Raw genomic sequence first — 20234 nt, 5'->3', positions numbered from 1 at the left:
AGCCCTGTTTCACACATTATACAAGAAATATTCAAGTGAGTTAAAAATCAATATGTAGAATCTAAGGAGTTTTACAATAGAACAAATATTTTTCATGACCTGAAGTAAAATATTCAAACCCAGAAGTTATAAATATTGACAATATGACTATATTAAACATTTAACTATATGGTAATGTACATATAAAAAAAGTTAAAGGAAGAGGAATAGAATAGAAAAGTATTTGCAACATATCTAAAACATGGTTAATAGGTGTTTTTTTTTTGTTTGTTTGTTTTTAGGGAAAAGAGTCCTACAAACCTTTAATCAATAAATGGATAAAGAATACCAAAAAGTCACTTAAAGCTTTTTTAAAAAAAAAAAAATAGAAATAAACAAGAAATATACTAAAACAGGCTTAGTGTCAACAAATAGTAAAGAAACAATTAAAATAACATCATTGTCACAATCAGATTAATGAGTATTAAAAATATTGGTAATATCAAGTATTGGCAACTCTGAAAGGAACTAGGTATTCATAGAAACTCTTCTTCACCTTAAAGCAGTCCCTTTAGCATATTTTGCAGTGGTGGTTTGGTGGAGGTGTAGTCTTTTAACCTTCTTTTGTCTGGGAAACTCCTTATTTCGCCTTCCATTTTAATTGAGAGCCTTGCTGGGTAGAGCAGTCTTGGTTGCAGGCCTTTGCTTTTCATTCCTTGGAATATTTTTTGCCATTCCCTTCTGGCTTACAGGGTTTCTGTTGAGAAGTCAGCTGCTAGCCCTATTGGGGCTCCCTTATATGTTAATACCTCTTTCTCCCTTGCTTCCTTTAGGATTCTGTTTGTCTTTGATATTTGCCATTTTAATGATGATGTGTCTTGGAGTGGGCCTCATAGGGTTCCTCTTGAATGGGACCCTCTGTGCTTCCTGGACTTGTGTGACTTTTTCTGTCCTCCAATTAGGAAAGTTTTCCATCATGACTTTTTCAAACAGGCTCTCTATCCCTTCCTCCTCCTCTTCTTCTGGTATCCCTATTATATGGATATTTTTATGTTTCAGGTAGTCCTGCATTTCCCTCAATGCCTCTTCATTCTTTTTGAGTCTTTTTTCATATTCTTGCTCTTTCTGGAAGCTTTTTTCTACCTTATTCTCCATCTCGCTGATTCGGTCCTCAGCTTCATCTAGCCTGCTTTTGATTCCTTGTACTGTGTTCTTCAATTCAGAAATTGTATTCTTCATTTCCTCTTGTCTCTTTTTGATAGTTTCTATGTCCTTTTTCATGCTGATATAGTTTGCAGTAAGTTCCGCATAGTTTTCCTGTAGTTTTTAGTAATTCTCTCTGAGCTCATTGAGCTTGTTGAACTTCCATAGAACTGTTGTTTTGAACTCAACATCTGATAGTTGACTTGCCTCTATTTCACTTAGTTCTCTTTCTGGCAATTCCTCCTTTCCCTTCGAGTGGTGGGTATTTCTTTGTCTTCCCATTATTTGTGAGACTCTTGTCTTTTGCTTCTGATTCTTAAGTTCATACGTCTTGTTCTCCTGACTTGTGGTGTCCTTTTTCCAAGTTTAAATTTGGTGGAGAGCCTTAGGCAAAACCTTGTAGGATTTTTCTTTTTGATATGTAAAAGTTTGTTTTGTTTCTGAATATTTCTGTTTGTATCTATGTATACCTTAGTTTATTGTAGATGCTTATATGGAACTAGACTGAAAAGAGCCATTATATACTCTTGAACATTTCATCTTCATTAGTAAAAGTTTATTGAACACCTAGAAAATATGTAAGGTATTAGGAAAGGGAAAGTTTTCTACAAAAGTACTAAAAAAAATTTTCTGTATAAATATTGAAACTTCTACCTTTTAATTGGATTAACATATTATTCTATTTGAAAGGTCAGTAGGAGAATTTAGCCATCTCATATCCTTTTTTGGAACTAGGCAGGTGCCTTAATTGCCATGTAATATAAGGGACTTGCTCTAAAAGGCATGCAAGTAGTATAGACAAAAATTGCTCTATGAATTAAATAAAAGGAAAAGTTATGGTTGGTCGGAGCATTTGGGGAGCCCTTATTGATTTAACTTGAGAGGGGGTTAGATTTAGGGCTTTTTCTTCTCCAAACATACTTGATAAGAATTACCTTTAGTGCTTATTAAAAATGAGTTCTCATATCAAGTTTCAGACTGGGGAGGAGCCTGAGAAGTTCTATTTTTCATTATCCCCTCCCCCCAGGTGATTTTTATTGGTAGGAAAGTTTGAAATTGACTGATTTAATTGATCAGAAAGAACATGAGGATGTAAGTAAGATTTGAAGGTAGGAATATACCTGACCTATTTGGGGCCAATGAATAATACCTGTTTGAATAGAGGAGAGATTTGTCTCCATGCCTGCATATAAATAAATATTAGAAACTGGTGAGTGTGGTTGATAGTGGATCAGTAATAAGGTCATAAAGGTAGGTTGCAACTAATACCTTCAATAATAACTATGAAATTAGGACATTGTCTTAAGGGCTCCATTGGTAGTGGTTTATGTATTAAATTTTTTTAACTAGGGAGTAAATTTTTTTAATTAAAAATATTTTTGTTTGGAAACATTAATTCACCAAACTGAGTATAATGAAACTATAGGGGAAGCAAAAATGTATAAATCACAGTTTTGAAAATAGGAATGAAGAGAAAAGTGAAATGCTTAATACTTTGTTTAGGAAGAACTGACAGGATTTGGTGACTGGAAATAGGAGAGGCAGAAGTCAAGCATAATTATATTATATAATCTTCTTAAAAGAATTGAAAGAAATTGAAAGAATTGAAGGAAAGAAAGTAAATGAATCTGCTTTAGTAACGTGCCTTAAAGTTATGAGTGAAAAATGTGACAGTAATTTAATTTTACAGAAATGATAATTTTACAATTTAGGGAATACATTTGTACCTACTATATACTTAGGTATATTTTATTTTAGGCATTTGTTTGGGTCTCTTGTTTTTGTTTGTTTGTTTCTTTTTTTATCCTTATGTGAAGACATTTTCATTGCTTTTAGAGACGGGGTTAAGGGGGGTTGAGGAGAGGGAGAGAGAGAGAGAGATTGATTGATATGAGAGAGAAACATCAATTGGTTACCTTCTCCTTTGCACCCTGACCAGGAATCAAACCCACAGCCTTTCAGTGTATGGGACAGTGCTCCACCCAATGGAACCATACCAACCAGTGTCATTTGTGTAGGTTTTGTCTCTAATTTTGAGCAGTGGTTTTGTTTTTATTTGCATTTGTACCCCACAATGGAACTGTATATATGCCAAGCATATATACCAGGGATCCATAAACATTTGTTAAATAATGAATTAAATTAGTGTTTTAATTCTTGAATACCACTTAAAGATATCTAGGGAAAAGAATAAGTGGTTAATTTTAGCAACTTTGTAAGTTAAACTTGTTTTTACATTGCCATCATAACTGTTTTGACCTTTGATATTTTTAATTGCAGAGTTGAAGGAAGCAGTAAAATGCAGCCTCGGGTAGAGCATCAGCAGCAACAAATGCGAAATTTAACTAGGACCCCCAGTGTTATAAAACATTCTCCATCCGAAGACAAGATGTCCCCAACATGTTCGATGGATGATATTGAAAGAGGTAAAGTCTAGGTGTATATAGTGTTCTTTTACAAGAAATGATTAAGAATAAGTGAAAACTTTCATTTTAATTAACAAGGGAACTAACTATAAAGTTTTATTGAGAGCAAATTCTTTTTATTATTATGGGTTTTCTTGGTGGGGAAGAGCATAGGTTTTCGTTTAGAGTATTATGTAATTAGTATCTACATAAGAGAGTTTTTATCTTATTATTCAGGGGTAAAAGTGTTTAGATGTGTGTAACTGGAGTTTTCTTCTTTTTGACAGTTGTGATGATTCAAATTCAGTTCTTCACAGCATCTCCAATCAAAGTTCTTTATGCATAGCCAGACTGTAGATGTCTAAGATGTCACCAAAACAATAGTGAAGTGAGGAGGTATAGTAAGCGGAAGCAGCAGGCAAGTTCTTCTGAATTGCTGCTCACTTCTCAGGAGGAAGGTGTTTCTAGGGAGGCACAGTCCTTTTGAAAGTAAGGAAATTTAAATCTCCATTTTTTTTTTCTCCTAGCTGCAGTTTGGGTGTTGGTGTTACAGTAATTAAAGTAGAAGTAAGACCCTAGTCACCACAATATATTTGCTTCTACACTTTTACTTCATAACTTACATGTAGCAGTCCAGTTCCACTTGCTCCCTCCTAGGCCCAGTAGAGTATTAGCTCCCTAATATATGTGTTCCTTTTACTAGCAGTAAGGAAAATAGAAGCTCAGAACTCTTATTGTTAAAAGGAATCTTGGATTTTATTATATCATATCTGCTTCCATAATGGATTTGAATCATGGTATCATAAATATATTTGAATACAGTAAAATATTGTAAAAGAAAATCATGGTATTAAAGGGGAAGAGGAAGCAAATTTGTTAATTAATAAAACATTAAATTTAGATATGAGCTTCATAGTCACTAAGGCAAAAATAAAGACCTAAGTAGCATGTTTTGTTATCTAAGATACTGGTTCCAAAGAATTAGACTCTTTCCTCCTAGTACATTCTAAAACGAGTTCATCATATGGGGCCTGTTCTAAGGAATATTAAATGATACATTATTTTCAACAATAATTTTACAACACAAGAAGTTCCTGTATGTGTCAGTTTTTTTAATCAGAGTCCTTAATAAAAGCAGTGTATTGAAGCATTGTATCATAGAGGATAAGTAAATATGATCCAAATATAAAATCTAACTTTGTATAAGAATTTGCATTGAGATGTTTGTATAGCCTATCCCTTTGACAGTCTTCTTTTAAATATTTTCTTGATCCGTCTCTGCCAGTGTCTCCTCCTATGGTTGAATCATGTTTTCAGATTTATACATTGATGTCTGGCACTTGAATTAGTGTTCCTATGGTTTAACATTTACATTTACATCTTTGAGCTATCTGGAGTTTTAGTTCAAGGAATAAGAATCCAAACTTCCTTCCACCCCAACAGTCTCAATAAATAGTATTGATAGAGAATCAACAAATATTGTATTGATAGAGATTATAATCAATATCCATTTATTGAATAAGTCATCATTTCTTTCATTGATATGAAAAGCCAGTTTTATCACATGCAAAATTTCTATATGGACTTAAGTCTGTCTCACAACATAAAATATACAATGGCCAGTAGAAACATGGTGAGGCAAAAGTGGGCATACAGTTTTGCGTATGCAAAACTCAGAGTTTATTCTTGTATTATTTATCAATTATTGTATTATTTTCCACACGAACAACTGTAAATCTGTTGCCATGCCCAGTATATAATAAATTGATCAAACTCACTAATGCTTTAAAATGTGATTTTAAGATTAAGAAATAGTTTTTCATTTATGAGTATGGCAGTAGCTAAAACGTTTGTCAAATTCTAACAGTTATAAGAACAAAAAGGGGGCAAAGAGGGGGGAAAAGAGGGACATCTTCAATAGTGTGAACAATAAAAATAAAGTTAAAAGATAAATGAAAATTGAGAATGCGCCAGTATGAAAAAAGGAACATAAGCAGAAGCAAGTATGTTTATACATTTTTAAAGATTATGTTTATTTTATTTATACATTTTTAAAAATTTATTTTTATTTTTTAAAATTTTTTTATTTTCGAATCATGTTTATTTTATCACAGCTGTCTCAATTTTTCCCCCTTTGCCCTCCTCCACTCATCCCACCCCACTCCCCTCTCCCACAGTCAGTTCCCACTATTGTCCATGTCCATGGGTAATTCATACATGTTCTTTGTTTAGTCTCTTCTCTTTTCCACCATTATCCTCCTTCCCCATTCCCTCTGGTCACTTTCAGTCAGCTCCATGTTTCCGTGCCTGTAGTTTATTTTGTTCATTGGTTTATTTTGTTGAATAGATTCCACTTATAGGTGAATGAGATCATATGGTATTTGTCTTTCACCAACGGGCTTATTTCACTTAGCATAATACTCTCCATTTCCATCCATGTTGTCACAAAAGGTAGGATTCCATTTTTCTTTTTCTTTTTTCAAATGCAGATTGATTTTATTTATTTTTTTAAATGTCAAGGTCCATTATAAAATATTAAAAAATTTAAAACCATTATAAAGTCTCAGCAATTAAACCAACATGACACCAGCACAGAAATAATCAAGTAGATCAACGAAATACATTCTAGAAACAAATGTATATAACTGTCTAACAATGTAATATATGATTCAATTGATATTTCAAAGCAATGGGGGAAAATAAGGCTAATTCAACAAATAAGGTGCATGGACCACTATTACTTGAAATAAAACAAATATAGAGCTCTATTTCACACATTATACAAAAAATATTCAGGTGAGTTAAAAATCAATATGTAAAATCTAAGAAGTTTTAGGAGAAATACAAAATAATATTTTCTTACCCTGAAATAAAATATTCAGACCCAAAAGCTATAAAGTAAAATATTGACAATATGACTATATTAAACATTTAAGACTATATAGTAATATACATATAAAAAAAGTTAAAGGACAAGTAATAGACTAGGAAAGTATTTGCAACATATCTAAAATTGGTTAATAGTTTTTTTTTAGCAAAAAAAAATTCTACCAATATTTAATAAAAAAAAAAAACAGATAAAGAATACAAAAAAGTCATTTCAAGCTTTTTTAAAATAACAGAAATAGGCAAGAAATATACAAAAAGAGGTTTAATTTTAACAAATAATAAACACTTAAAATATCATTGTCACAATCGGATTAATAAGTATTAAAAATATTGGTAATATCAAGTATTGGCAACCGTAAGGAACTGGGTATTCATAGACTCCTTTTTTCATCTTCTTAAAGCAGTCCCTTTAGCAAATCTTGCAATGCTGGTTTGGTAGAGGTATATTCTTTTAGGCTTCTTTTATTTCACCTTCCATTTTAATTGAGAGCCTTGCTGGGTAGGACAGTCTTCGTTGCAGGCCTTTGCTTTTCATGACTTGGAATATTTCATGCCATTCCCTTCTGGCTTGCAGGGTTTCTGTTGAGAAAGCTGCTAGCCCTGTTGGGGCTCCCTTATATGTTACTACTGCTTTCTCCCTCTCTGACTTTAGGATTCTCTGTTTGTCTTTGTTATTTGCCATTTTAATGATGATGTGTCTGGGAGTGGGCCTCATTGGGTTCCTCTTGAATAGGACTCTCTGTGCTTCCTGGACTTGTGTGACTTTTTCTGTCCTCCAATTAGAGAAGTTTTCCATCGTACTTTTTCAAACAGGTTCTCTATCCCTTGATCTTCTTCTCCTTCTGGTATCCCTACTATACAGATATTATTACGTTTCAGGTTGTCCTACATTTCTCTCAAAGCCTCTTCATCCTTTTTGAGTCTTTTTTCCTTGCTCTTTCTGGGAGCTTTTGTCTACCTTATCCTCCAGCTCCTTGATTCGTTCCTCTGCTTTATCTAGCCTGCTCTTGATTCCTTTTACTGTGTTCTTCAATTCAGAAATTGTATTTTTCATTTCCTCTTGTCTCTTTTTGATAGTTTCTATGTCCTTTTTCATAGTGATATAGTTTGCAGCAAGTTCCTCGTAGTTTCCCTGTAGTTTTTTGTAATTCTCTCTGAGCTCACTGAGCTCATTGATCTTCCTCAGAACTGTTGTTTTGAATTCAATATCTGATAGTTGACTTGCCTCTATTTCTTTTAGTTCTGCTTGGGGAGATTCCTCCTTTCCCTTCGACTGGAAGTTGTTTCTTTGTCTTCCCGTTATTTGTGAGACTCTACTTTTTTTGCTTCTGCTTCTTAAATTGATCTGTCTTGATTTCCTGACTTTGTGTTGTGAACTTCTATGGTAGGAGACCTCTGTTTTTTCTTTCTGGATCTGCCTCTGATGATGACAGATGTTGACCCTGTCTGACCTTAGGCAGTGTGTTGGAGACTTCCAGGAATCTACTGTCTGTGGCTGTCTCCTTCCGCTGTTAATCTAGTCACTCTGCACTAAGCAGGCCAGCTTAGACAGCTCATGGCTAGGCTCAGTCCCTCTGGGGGTGGGGTTTTTGTGTCCTGTCACACTGCTGCCGCTTGGGGAAGTGGTCTGCCTGAGCCAAATGGCTGCTGCTGAATGGGGGAGGAGTCAGCACTGGGATCCCGCCGGCTACTTTCACTGTTCTCTCCCCAAAGCCTCCTTCTCCAGTCTCTCCTCAGGCGTCTCTAGCCCAGTCTGCCCCCGCCTTTGCCAGACTAGGGTAAGTAGCTGCAAATAAAAATTTATGCCTTTGGCCCTTTACACAGCTCTTTGTGTCTCTAGCCGCCTGTCTCTGGCAGAGAGCAACCCTGCCACTTTTCTCAGTTCGCTGTTATCCCTGTACTTTTTGGTCTCTGGTGCTGTGGGCTGGAGATCCCCACTTATGGTTTAAACCTCGCTCTTCTCAGGGGGATCCAGCTGGTCGTTTCACTATTCTTCTGGTGCTGCCACTTATGGGGCGCCCTGTCTGCCTCCTCAAGTCTCTACCACACTGCTCACCTGTTAGGTTGTGTTATAGCTGATTCTTCTGTCCGAGGTTGTAGGGCTCCTCTCCTGCTGTTGTTCACTTGTTTGTTCCAGGTGATTCCTCCACAATTTAGTTGTAATTCCAGATTGGTCCTTGGCGGAGGTCACTGTGACTTCCACTCACTGCTCTGCCATCTTGATTCATCGGTCCAGTTTTTTAAAATTGTTTATGATGTTTACAGTTGTCCCAATTTTTTTCCCATTGGCCATTCCACTCACTCCACCTCTCACTCTTAGTCCATCTCCACTCCATTGTCCCTGTCCATGGGTTATTCATACATGTTCTTTGATTAATCACTTTCCCTTCTTCCATTCCTCCCCTCACACCTTCCCTCTTACAGCTGTCAGTCTGTTCATGTTTCCATGTCTCTGGTTCTATTTTGCATGTTAGTTCATTTCTTTCATTAGATTCCAGTTATAAGTGAGATAATATGGTATTTATCTTTCACCAACTGTCTTATTTCACTTAGCATAATAGTTGCCAGTTCAATCCAAGCTGTTGTAAAAGGTGGGAATTCCTTCTTTTTTTTCTGCTGTGTAGTATTCCATTGTATAAATGCACCAATATTTTTTAATCCATTCATCTACTGATGGACACTTTGCTTTTTCAAACACTTGGCTATTGTAAATAGTGCTGCTATGAACATAGGGATGCATAAGTTCTTTTGAATTGGTGATTCAGGATTCTTAGGGTATATTCCCAGCAGTGGAATTGCTGGGTCAAAAGGCAGTTCCATTTTTAATTTTTAAGGAAATTCCATACTGTTTTCCATAGTGGCTGCTCCAGTCTGCATTCCCACCAATGGTACACTTGGGTTCCCTTTTCTCTACATCCTTGCCAGCACTTGCTTGTTGATTTGTTAATGATAGCCATTCTCACTGGTATGAGATGATATGTCATTATGGTTTTAATTTATATCTTTCTGATGGCTAGTTATGTTGAGCACTTTTTCATATGTCTGTAGGCCATCCGTATGTCCACCTTGGAGAAGTGTTTATTCATGTCCTTTAACCATTTTTAATTGGATTATTTGTTTTCTTGGTGTTAAGTCCTATGGGTTCTTTTTATATTTTGGAGATTAAACTCTTGTCTGATATATCATTGGCAAATATTTTCTCCCATACAGTTGGTTCCCTTTTCTTTTTCAGGATGGTTTTCTTAGCTGGGCAGAGGCTTTTTGATTTGATGTAGTCCCACATGCTTATTTTTTTTCCTTTATTTTCCTTACCCAAGGTGATCTATCAGCAAAAATATTGCTATGTGGGATATCTGAAATTTTACTGCCTATGTTTTCCACTAGGACTTTTCTAGTATCACAACTTTGAGTCTTGTATCAATTTTGAGTTTAGGTGTAAGTTGGTGGTCTAGTTTCATTTTTTTGCATGTACCAGTCCAGTTTTCCCAACAACATTTATTGAAGGGACTGTTTTTACTCAATTGTATGCTTGTGCCCCCTTTGTCAAATATTTTTTGACCACAGAGACATGGGTTTATTTCTGGGCTGTCTATTCCTTTTTTTTTTTTTTTTTTTTTTTGCCTGTGAGCTCATTTTATTCTTTAGTCTTCTGATATAAATGTTGGGTAAAAGTTAATTTGGGGGAGTACCATTATGCTTATTAGCTAGAGGTTCAATAATTGAGATTACATTTTTTACAGTACAAACATTTAATGACTAAAGTTCACAAAAGGTCAGAACTGCATCATAGAAGTAGAACTGAATTGCAATACTCTACCTACTTACTATGTCCTAAAGCAACTATGTAATCACAATAGGCTTGTGGGGTTTTTTTAATCACATGAAATAGAGGGAAAATGTATTTCATATAGTTCTTCACCTTAGTTTTCTCTTTAAATAATGAATTGGATCCATCTTATAAAAATTAAATATTTAATCTCAAATTTAAAGATCTTATTGAGGTATATATTTTATTATTTGAAAAGAAGTATGTAATTTATATAATAATGCACAGTTTAATGTGCCTTTTTCCTGTGCCTGGACTGAGACTAAAAGAGCAATCATAAAATTGCTTTTGGTTCCCTGATGATACTTTTAATTAAGATTAAGAAAGCCAGAATTACATTCAAATGTATTTACTCTTACTCTATAAAATTAGTGGAATTGAGAAATTGGATAATTTAGGACTCACTAACTGTAAGAATATATAACCTTTTATAGATAATAATCTGGGAGCACTTTCAAAAACAATCAATGTATATTACTATATATACAAAATAAAACAAATATAATCATCTCAGTCCTTGAACTTTTTCTGAAATGAAGGAAGTGTTCGGTATTTTACCAAGCATCGTGTTATTTGTAGTGCTTCATAGATGCCTTTATCAAATAGGCAAATATCTCTTCTAATCTGAATTTGTTGTAGTTGGAATCTGTTGAGTGGTCTTCCTGGGTCCATTGAGATGGTCTCTCTATCCTGTTCCATTTATCTATGTATCTGTTCTTATGCCCTTACCAGACTTTTAATTACAGTGGCCTTGTAGATCAGGTATTGTGATCCCTCCAACTTTCTTCTTCTTTCTCAGGATTACTGAGGTTATTCAGAATCTTTTTTGGTTCCATATAAAATTTTAAAATATTTGTTCTATATCTGTGAAATATACCATTGGTGTTTTAATAGGGATTACATTGAATCTATAGATTGCTTCGGGTGGTATGGGCATTTTTAATGATGTTAATTCTTCCAATCCATGAACATAGAATATGCTTCCAATTATATGTATCTTACTCAATTTCAGTCTTCAGTGTTCCATAGTTTTCTGAGTACAAGTCTTTTACCTCCTTAAGTTTTTTCCTAGGTACTTTATTTTTATTATTGCTATAGTAAATGGAACTTTTTTTTTAGTTTCTTTTTCTGATAGTTCATTGTTGGTATACAAAAATGCCATCAGTTTCTGAATGTTGATTTTGTATCCTGCTGCTTTGCTGATTTCACTTATTAGGTCAAGTAATTTTTTGGTGGAGACTATAGGGTTTTGTATTTACACTATCGTGTCTTCTGCAAATAATGACAGTTTTACTTCCTCCTTTCCAATTTGGATGCTTTTTATATCTTTTTCTTGTCTAATTGCTGTGGCTAGAACTTCCAGTACTGTCTTGAATAAGAGTGGTGAAAGCGGACATCTTGTCATGTTCCTGATCTTAATGTAAATGCTTATAGTTTTTGCCCATTGAGTGTGATGTGGGCAGTAGGTTTCTCATCTGTGGCCTTTATTATGTTGAGGTATGCTCCCTCTCTTGCCACTTTGCTGAGTGTTTTTATCATAAATGGATTCTGGGTTTCATCAAATGCTTTTTCAGCATCAATTGATATAATCATGTGATTTTTCTTCATTTTGTTTGTGATGTATTATGTTTATTGATTTGCAAATATTGTACCATCTTTGCATCACTGAGGTAAATCCCACTTGATCATGGTGTATGGTGTTTTCTTTTGTTTTTTAATTGTTATTCTATTATAGTTGTCCCAATTTTTCCCCCTATGCCCTCCTCTGCCCAGCTCACCCCCTGCTTCCACAGTCAATCCCAAGTCTGTTGTCCATGTTGATGGGTCATTTGTACATGTTCTTTGACTAGTCCCTTCTCCTTCTTTCCACTATTATCCCCTCCCACTTCTCTTCTGGTCACTGTATGATGTTTTTAATATATTACTAGATCCAATTGGCAATATCTTATTCAGGATTTTAGCATCTGTGTTCATCAGAGATATTGGTCTGCAGTTTTCTTCCTTTGTGTGTCTTTACCTGGTTTTGGAATTAGGATAATATTGGCCTTGTAAAAAGAGTTTGGGAGCCTTCCCACTTCTTGAATATTTGGAACAGTTTGAGAAGGATAGGTGTTAGTTCTTTGAATGTTTGGTAAAATTTGCCTGTGAAGCCATTTAGTCCAGGACTTTTGTATGCCAGGTGTTTTTTGATTACTGCTTCAATTTCTCTAGTTGTTATTGGTCTGTTCAGGCTTTCTGCTTCTTGATTCAGCTTTGGAAAATTGTATATTTCTGAAAATTTATCCATTTCACCCAGGCTATCCAATTTCTTGTCATATAGTTGTTCATAGTAATCTCTTACAATCTCTTGTATTTCGGTGTATCAGCTATTACTTCTCTTTCATTCCTGATATTTATTTGGGTCCTGTTTTGTTTTGATGAGTCTGATTAAAGGCTTGTCAATTTTGTTTATCTTTTCTAAGAACCAGCTCCTGGAATTGTTGATCCTTGGGATTGTTTTTTTAGTCTCTATGTCATTTAATTCTCCTCTGATCTTGATTATTACCTTCCTTCTCTTCGCTCTGGGCTTTGTTTTTTGTTGTTCCTCTAGTCCTTTTAGATGTAAGGTTAGGTTGTTTACTTGAGAATTTACTAGATTCTTATTTAGTTAGGACTGTATTGCTATGAATTTGCCTCTCAGGACTGCCTTTTCTCTGTCCCATACATTTTGGGTTGTTATGTTTCCATTTTCATTTGTTTCCTGTTCCTTTTTGATTTCTTTCTTGACCATTGTTAACCCATTCATTATTTAATAACATGCTATTTAGTTTCATGTACTTGAATGTTTTTGAGATTTTTACTTGAGGTTGGTTTCTAGTTTCAAGCCATTGTGATCCAAAAATATGCTTGATATGACTTCAATTTTCTTGAATTGTTAAGGCCTGTTTTGTATCTTACCGTATGATCTGTCTTTGAAAATTATTCATGTGCTTTTGAAAAGAATGTATATTTTGCTTCTTTGGGGTAAAATGTTCTGTAAATAACAATTAAGTCCATTTGATCTAGAGTGTCATTCAGTGCTACAATAACCTTGTGTCCTTGTTTGGAAGATGTATCCATTGTTGAGAGTGGGGTATCAAAGTCCTTTGTGATGACTGTATTGCTGTCAATCTCTTTCTTAAAGTGCTCAAGGTTTTTCTATATTTAGGTGCTCCTATGTTGGGCGTATATATGTTTACCAGAGTTTTATCCCCTTGTATGTAGTGACCTTCTTAGTCTCTTATTAATGACCTTTGTTTTGAAGTCTATTTAGTCTGATATAAATATTGCGACCCCAGCTTTATTTTTATGTCCATTTGCTTGGAATATTTTTTTCCATCCCTTCACTTTCACTCTGTTGATCTTTTGTTCTGAGCTGGGTCTCTTACAGTCAGACTATATGCAGGTCATGTTTTCTAATCCAACCACCTACCCTATGTCTTTTGAGTGGACCATTTAACTCATTTACATTTAAGGTCAATAATGATAGGTACTTATTCATTGCCATTTTCCCCTTTGTGCCTGTGTGTTTCTCTCTCTCTCTCTCCCCTCTTTCCCCTCCTTAAAGCAGTTCTTTTAGTATCTAATGCATTGCTGGTTTTGTGGAGAAGTATTCTTTAGCCTTTTTTTTTTTTTTTTTTTTGGTCTGGAAAGCTCTTTATTTTGCCTTCCATTTTAAATGAGAGACTTGCTAGATAGAGTAGTCATGGTTGTAGGTCTTTGCTTTTCATTATTTGGAATATTTCATGCCAGTCCCTTCTGGCTTGTAGTGTTCTGTTGAGAAATCATCTGATAGCCTTATTGGAGCTCCTTTTTGTGTTACTAGCTATTTCTCCCTTGCTGCCTTTAAGATTCTCTCCTGTTTAAATTTTGCCAATTTAATTGTGATGTGTATTGGAGTGGGCCTCTTTGGGTTCTTCTTGATTGTCACCCTCTGTTCTTCCTGAATTTGTGTGGCTTTTTCCTTCACCAAGTTAGGGAAGTTTTCTGTCATTTTTCCAAATGGATTATCTATCCCTAGCTCCTTTTCTTCTCCTTCTAATATCCCTGTGATGTGAATGCTGTTACATTTCATGTTGTCCTGAAGCTCCCTTAAACAATCCTCATTCTTTTTTAGACTTTTTTCGTTGGGTGTTTTGTCCTTTCTTGTCTTCCAACTCACTGATTTCGTCCTCTCCTTCATCTGGCCTGCTTCTAGTTCCTTCTAGTGTCTTCTTCACTTCAAATGTATTCTTCATTTCCACCTGGTTCTTTTTCATAGTTTGTATTTTTTCATGCTGATGTAGTTCCCACTAAGCTATTTTAGCTCCCATAAAGTTCCTTGTAGTTCTCACTGAGTTGCTTGAGCATCTTTATAAACTTTACTTTGAATTCTATGTCTGATAAATTGCTTGCCTCATCATTTAGCTCTTTTTATGGGGATTCCTCCTTTCCTTGTGACCAGGGGTGGTTTTTTTGGTTCTTTGTCTCCCCATTTTAGGTGACTTTTTGTTTGTTCCTGCATATTAAATTGGTTTACTTTGACTCTCTCTCTTTGTTGGGTGGCCTTCTGTGGTAGGCAATCTCTGGGGATCAGTGATACAGTCTCTTTGATATCCTGAGCTGGGTACTCTAGGGATGACTTTGGTGCAGTTTATCGGGCTCTCTTGTTGTAATTGGGTTTTGGTTATTGCTGGTTCATTTGTTGGTGGGTTCTCCTCTTTGGGTAGCTGACTAAGAGTTACAGGCCCCACTGTCTTGTATGCTGTTGTGTAGGTACTGGCAGAAAATGACAGAACAACCCAGAAAACAAAATCCACATCAACAAAAATACCTCCCGATCACAGCAACAATGTAAATATTAAATGAGCAAAGATTAATAAAGGTGGAAAAAGAATAAAACATTATACAAAAGGAAAAAAGAATATGATATAAGTAAAGGAAAGAAGAATAATTTTGAAAGAGTAGAGGGAGGAGAGATAATAAGCATAGGGATTAGAAACAAGGAGAAGAAAGGGAGAAGATAAAATTTTAAAGGCGAATAAGAAAGAAGGAAAAAAGCAAAATGGAGTAAGGCAAGGGAAGAGTAAGATATGAGATTTGAAATAAAAATAAGATAAAAAAGTGAAATAATAGGAATAAGATTGAAGAAAAAGAAAAACATTAAAAAGCCATGCAAGAGAAAAATATTGCAAATACTGAAAAAGAATGAGGTGGAGTTTGTCTCAGCAGAATTTGGTGTTTGTTGTCTTCTCCTTCTGGATCTGACTTTAGTAATGTCAAATGATGTCCACATGTAGCTCTCGGCAGCCTTTTCAAGGCTACAAACAGTACACAGTCTGTGGGTGTCTTCTTCAGGCATGAATGCACCCGGGCTGGTCCTCACTACTCTGCCCTGTTGGCTTTTTATCAGCAGAAGGCCCATGTCATCTAAGGTCTGGCAACACTTGTAGGTACTACCTCCACCTGCCTCTAGAGGGGACCTCTGCTGCGACCAGGAGGGTGGGATTCCTGGATCTCCCTTGGAAGACGCTGTGCAGTCTTCAGGGAAGATTGTAGGTGTGTTTCCTCTACCCCTGCACCACTTGTCTTCGTCTGACCCAGATTATTTCCAATTATGTATAGTTTCTGATGAGTTAGCTGTCCGTTTCATGTGAAGGACCAATCTGTGTTAGGAGTGTCAGCTCTTTCCCACTTGGTGCTGTTGGCCGTTTTGTGTAAGAGCTAAGGCTTGGCAGGGCCGTGAATTTCCCTTGCTGTGCCAATTTCTGCGCTTAATCCAGCTGAAATAAGGCGCAAGGAATCAGCTTGTCTTCTCGCGGCTGAGAAAAGTTCAGAAAGGTCCCCTTGGCTTCTCCCTATTTTTCCCCTATGTACTCATCAGGCCTGACTGCTCTGCAGAGTTTCCCTTTTGGATGTGGTGCTTGCGACTCTGCAGGAGGAGGTGCTTGGCACTCTTTTCACTTCCCAGAGGCGTTTACCCTACAGGGTGTTGGGCGGGTCTGCCTGGCTGCGAAGAATCTCAGGCACTCTTGCCTGTCCCTCAGCCCAGTGTTTTCAAAGGAGGCAGTCCTGAACCCTGTTCTGCATAGCCCGCAGCTTGCTAGCCACTCTGGGTGGTGGCCCAGCAATCCCTTCACTGTGCCACTTTCTGAACACCCTGCCCAGCTGGATTCAGTGGGAATGAAATGCGCTTTCAATCTGGTCTTTGCTGGTAGAGGAGCTGTGAGCAAGGTCCCTGCATAGCCACACCTCAGCTCTCCTACTAAAATGACTCTGTGTGGCACCCATACTGCAATGCTGAGTCACTGTCCTTTTCTCTGCACATGCCATCTCCCCAAAAAGCAGAAAGTCTCTTTTGGTCACAGATGGCTGCACCCTGAAGAGGCCGCCAACTAACCCAGGTGCAACCTCTGATAGTTTTAGGCGATAGCCCGTCTCTGGCACTATTCCAGTTGGTGCTGCAGCTATGGATGTGCTGCTTGCTGTATGTGTGTAGCATGGATATCCAAGACTCCATGTATTCTCCCAAGTCACTCCCAATTAGGGTTAGGGGGGTGCCTGTGTGGGACTGGGGCCCTCTGCCCCAATAGGGGAGGGAGCTGCAATGCTGCGATTTCTGTCTGATGTCTCTGCTGCTGCAGGTGCCACACACAGGGTATTTCCCCTTCAACTTACAAAATCTCCTTACCAGATGATGCGAAACTACTGTACTCCTTTGCTTTAAAACTTCATATCAGCTAAGATTCTGTTTGGTCAGGTTACTTTCGGAAGATCAGCCGAAAATCCAAGTTGGGGGGGCAAGATCAAATGGACTCAGCTTCTACCTACTTGACCATCATCTTGCAATCTCCTCCAAAAGAAAATTTTTCATTTTTAGGAAGATTAAATGAAAGCTTTTCATTAAATGGTTAAGTTGAAGCTTTAGGAGGGCTGCATAGAGTTGAGTCAAAAAAAAAAAAAAATGACTTAGATTTAAATGTGCTAACACAGCTGGAATTGGAGGGTAGGCCACAATCCCAAACATCTATATCCTGGCTGCTCCAGGTATGGTCCATGGATGAGTAGTACCAGCATCAACTGGTATTTATTTTTAGAGAGAGGGGAAGGGAAGGAGGGAGAGGGTGAGAAACATTGATGCGAGAGAAGAACATCAATCGGTTTCCTCTTGTACATACCCCAAACTGGGACTGAACCTGCAACCTAGACATGTGCCCTGACCAGGAATCAAACCAGACACCTTTCTCTTTGCAAGATGACACTCAACCAACCGAGCCACACCAATCATAGCTGTTCATACATTTTTGAAGAAATTATAAATTGGCACATATTTATTTCTTGTAGAGGAACTGTTTCTGAAAAGCACTTGAAACAGTGTCTAGTAGACAGAAAGTACTATATGAGTGTGTGTAATTATTATCATTTTTATTTGCTGATAACTATTAAAATAAAAATATGCATATCCCTTACCTAGAAATTTTAGAAATTTCTCTTATAGCGAAACTTGTACAGATACATATATTAGATAAATGCATAGATCTATCTATATCAGTCATATCAATGTTTCATTAAGCATTTTTTACCTTTATTTAATTTATATATTTTATTGATTATGCTATTACACTTGTCCCATTTTTTCCTCTCCTTTATTCCCCTCCACCATGTATCCCGCCTCCCACCAGCATTCCGCCTGCTTAGTTCATGTCCATGGGTCATGGCTTCTCCATCTCTTATGCTTTTCTTAAGCTCACCCTGTCTATTTTGTACCTACTATTTATGCTGCTTATTCCCTGTACCTTTTCTCCCATTCGTCTCCAACCCCCTTCCCTCTGATCTCCATTTCTCTGATTGTGTACCTGTTGTAGTTGTTTGCTTAGTTTATTTTTGTTTTTGTATTTTTAGGTTCAGTTGTTGATAGTTGTGAGTTTGTTGTCATTTTACTGTTCATACCTTTTGATCTTCTTTTTCTTAAATAAGTCCTTTTAACATTTCATATAATAAGGGCTTGGTGATGATGAACTCCTTTAACTTTTCCTCATATGGGAAGCACTCTATCTGCCCTTCCATTCTAAATGATAGCTTTTCTGGATAGAGTAATCTTGGAAATAGGTCCTTGCCTTTCATGACTTTGAATACTTCTTCTCCAACCCCTTCTTGCCTGGAAGGTTTCTTTTGAGAAATCAGCTGATAGTCTTATGGGCACTCCTTTGTAGGTAACTATCTGCTTTTCTCTTGCTGCTTTTAAGATTCTTTCCTTATCTTTAATCATGTGATGTGTCTTGGTGTGCGCTTCCTTGGATCCAACTTCTTTGGGACTCTCTCAGCTTCCTGGATCTCCTGGAAGTCTATTTCCTTCGCCAGATTGGGGGAGTTCTCCTTCATTATTTCTTCAAGTAAGTTTTAAATTTCTTGTTCTTCCTCTTTTCCTCCTGGCACCCCTGTGATTCGGATTTTGGAACGTTTAAAGTTGTCCCACAGGTTTCTAAGCCTCTCCTCATTTTTTGAATTCTTATGTCTTCATTCTGTTCTGGTTGAATGTTTATCTCTTCCCTCTGCTCCAAGTTGTTGATTTGAGCCACGGTTTCCTTCCCTTTACTATTGGTTCCCTACATATTTTTCTTTATTTCCCTTAGCCTTCACTTTTCCTCTACTTTGTGACCATACTCAACCATTCCTGTGAGCATCCTGATTACTAGTGTTTTGAACTTTGCATCTGATAGGTTGACTATCTGTTCTTCGCTTAGGTCTAATTTTGGAGCTTTGATCTGTTCTTTCATTTGGGCCATATTTCTTTGTCTCAGTGTGCCTGTTACTTTGAAAGGGGCAGAACCTTAGGTACTCGCCTGGGCAGGGAAACCCAGGTTGCTGCATTGTGATACTGCAGGAGGGGGAGGGGTCAGAGGGAACAATGCCATTTGCTCAGCTCTTTGCCAGCTTTCAGTCACTTCCCCCACTATCCACAAGCAAGTTGGACCGTTCTGGTGTTTGTTCACAGGTGGGTGGGTTTGTGTAAGTTCTAGGACCCTATGAGTCTCCAGTGAACTCTCCTGTGAGGCTGGGAGTTTCTCCTACTGCTTCAACCCCCCATAGATTTTTACAGCCAGAGGTTTTGAGGCTTTCTCTTCCTGCACTGGTACCCTGGGTTGCGGGGTCTCTCTAGCTACCCAGCTGTTCCTCCTGGTTTATCTGCACACAAATGTGGGACTGCCCAGTCTGCCAGCTGCCGTCTAGCCCACCTGGTCCTCCAGCTGCCACCTTGCTGCACATCCTCTCTGCCCCGGTTGCCCGTCTCTGCCCCTCCTGCTCATCTGAATGAATGTTTCTTCTTTAACTCCTTGGGTTGTCAGACTTCCATAAAGTTTGATTTTCTGGCAGTTCTGCCTATTTTTTGTTTTTACATTTATTGTTGTTTTTCTTTTAGTTGTGCAAAGAGGCAAAGTGTATCTACCTACGCCTCCATTTTGACTGGAAGTCCCTCATTAAGCATTTTTCATACTAAGGAAAAGGAAAAATCCCAAGTGCATAAAGTGGGGTTATAATACTATACATCAGTGTTTGTTTTTTTTTTTTATTTTTGTGATGATACTGGTTAACAAAATTTTATAGGCTTCAGCTGCACAATTCTACAACATGTCATCTGTACACTATATTGGGTGTTCATAACCCCAAGTCAGCCTTCATCTATCACCATTTATCCCTCCATTTATCCACTTCCCCTCAACCCCCTATCCAAACCTTCTGACAGCTGTCAGCTTGCTCTCTATCTGTGAATCTGTCTCTATTTTGCTGGTTAGTACATTTTGTCATTTAGATTCCACATATAAGTAAAATCATAAGGTACTTGTCTTTCTCTGATTGGCTCATTTCCCTAGCATAATAATCTCCAGGTCCATCCATGCTGTTGCAAAGGGTAAGATTTCCTTCTTTTTTAGAGC

At 37.0% G+C, this 20234-nt stretch overlaps 1 protein-coding gene across 2 annotated transcripts in view; it reads left to right on the top strand.

The window, feature by feature from the left end:
• The window catches only part of EAF2 (ELL associated factor 2), a 61201-nt gene that overhangs the window by 16469 nt on the left and 24498 nt on the right, over nt 1–20234 (top strand). For both annotated transcript variants that reach the window (XM_054575223.1, XM_054575224.1), the window contains exon 4: nt 3463–3608. In XM_054575223.1, the coding sequence (XP_054431198.1) occupies nt 3463–3608 (146 nt within the window). The remainder of the gene's footprint in view (nt 1–3462; nt 3609–20234) is intronic.

This window comes from Pteronotus mesoamericanus, unplaced genomic scaffold (assembly GCF_021234165.1).
Source record: "Pteronotus mesoamericanus isolate MK-2021 breed Mesoamerican mustached bat unplaced genomic scaffold, CSHL_Meso_final contig_27, whole genome shotgun sequence".
In the NCBI taxonomy this organism is placed as follows: Eukaryota; Metazoa; Chordata; class Mammalia; order Chiroptera; family Mormoopidae; genus Pteronotus; species Pteronotus mesoamericanus.
Note: the sequence above shows the minus strand (reverse complement) of the source record. Positions and strands in the feature narration are given on the sequence as shown.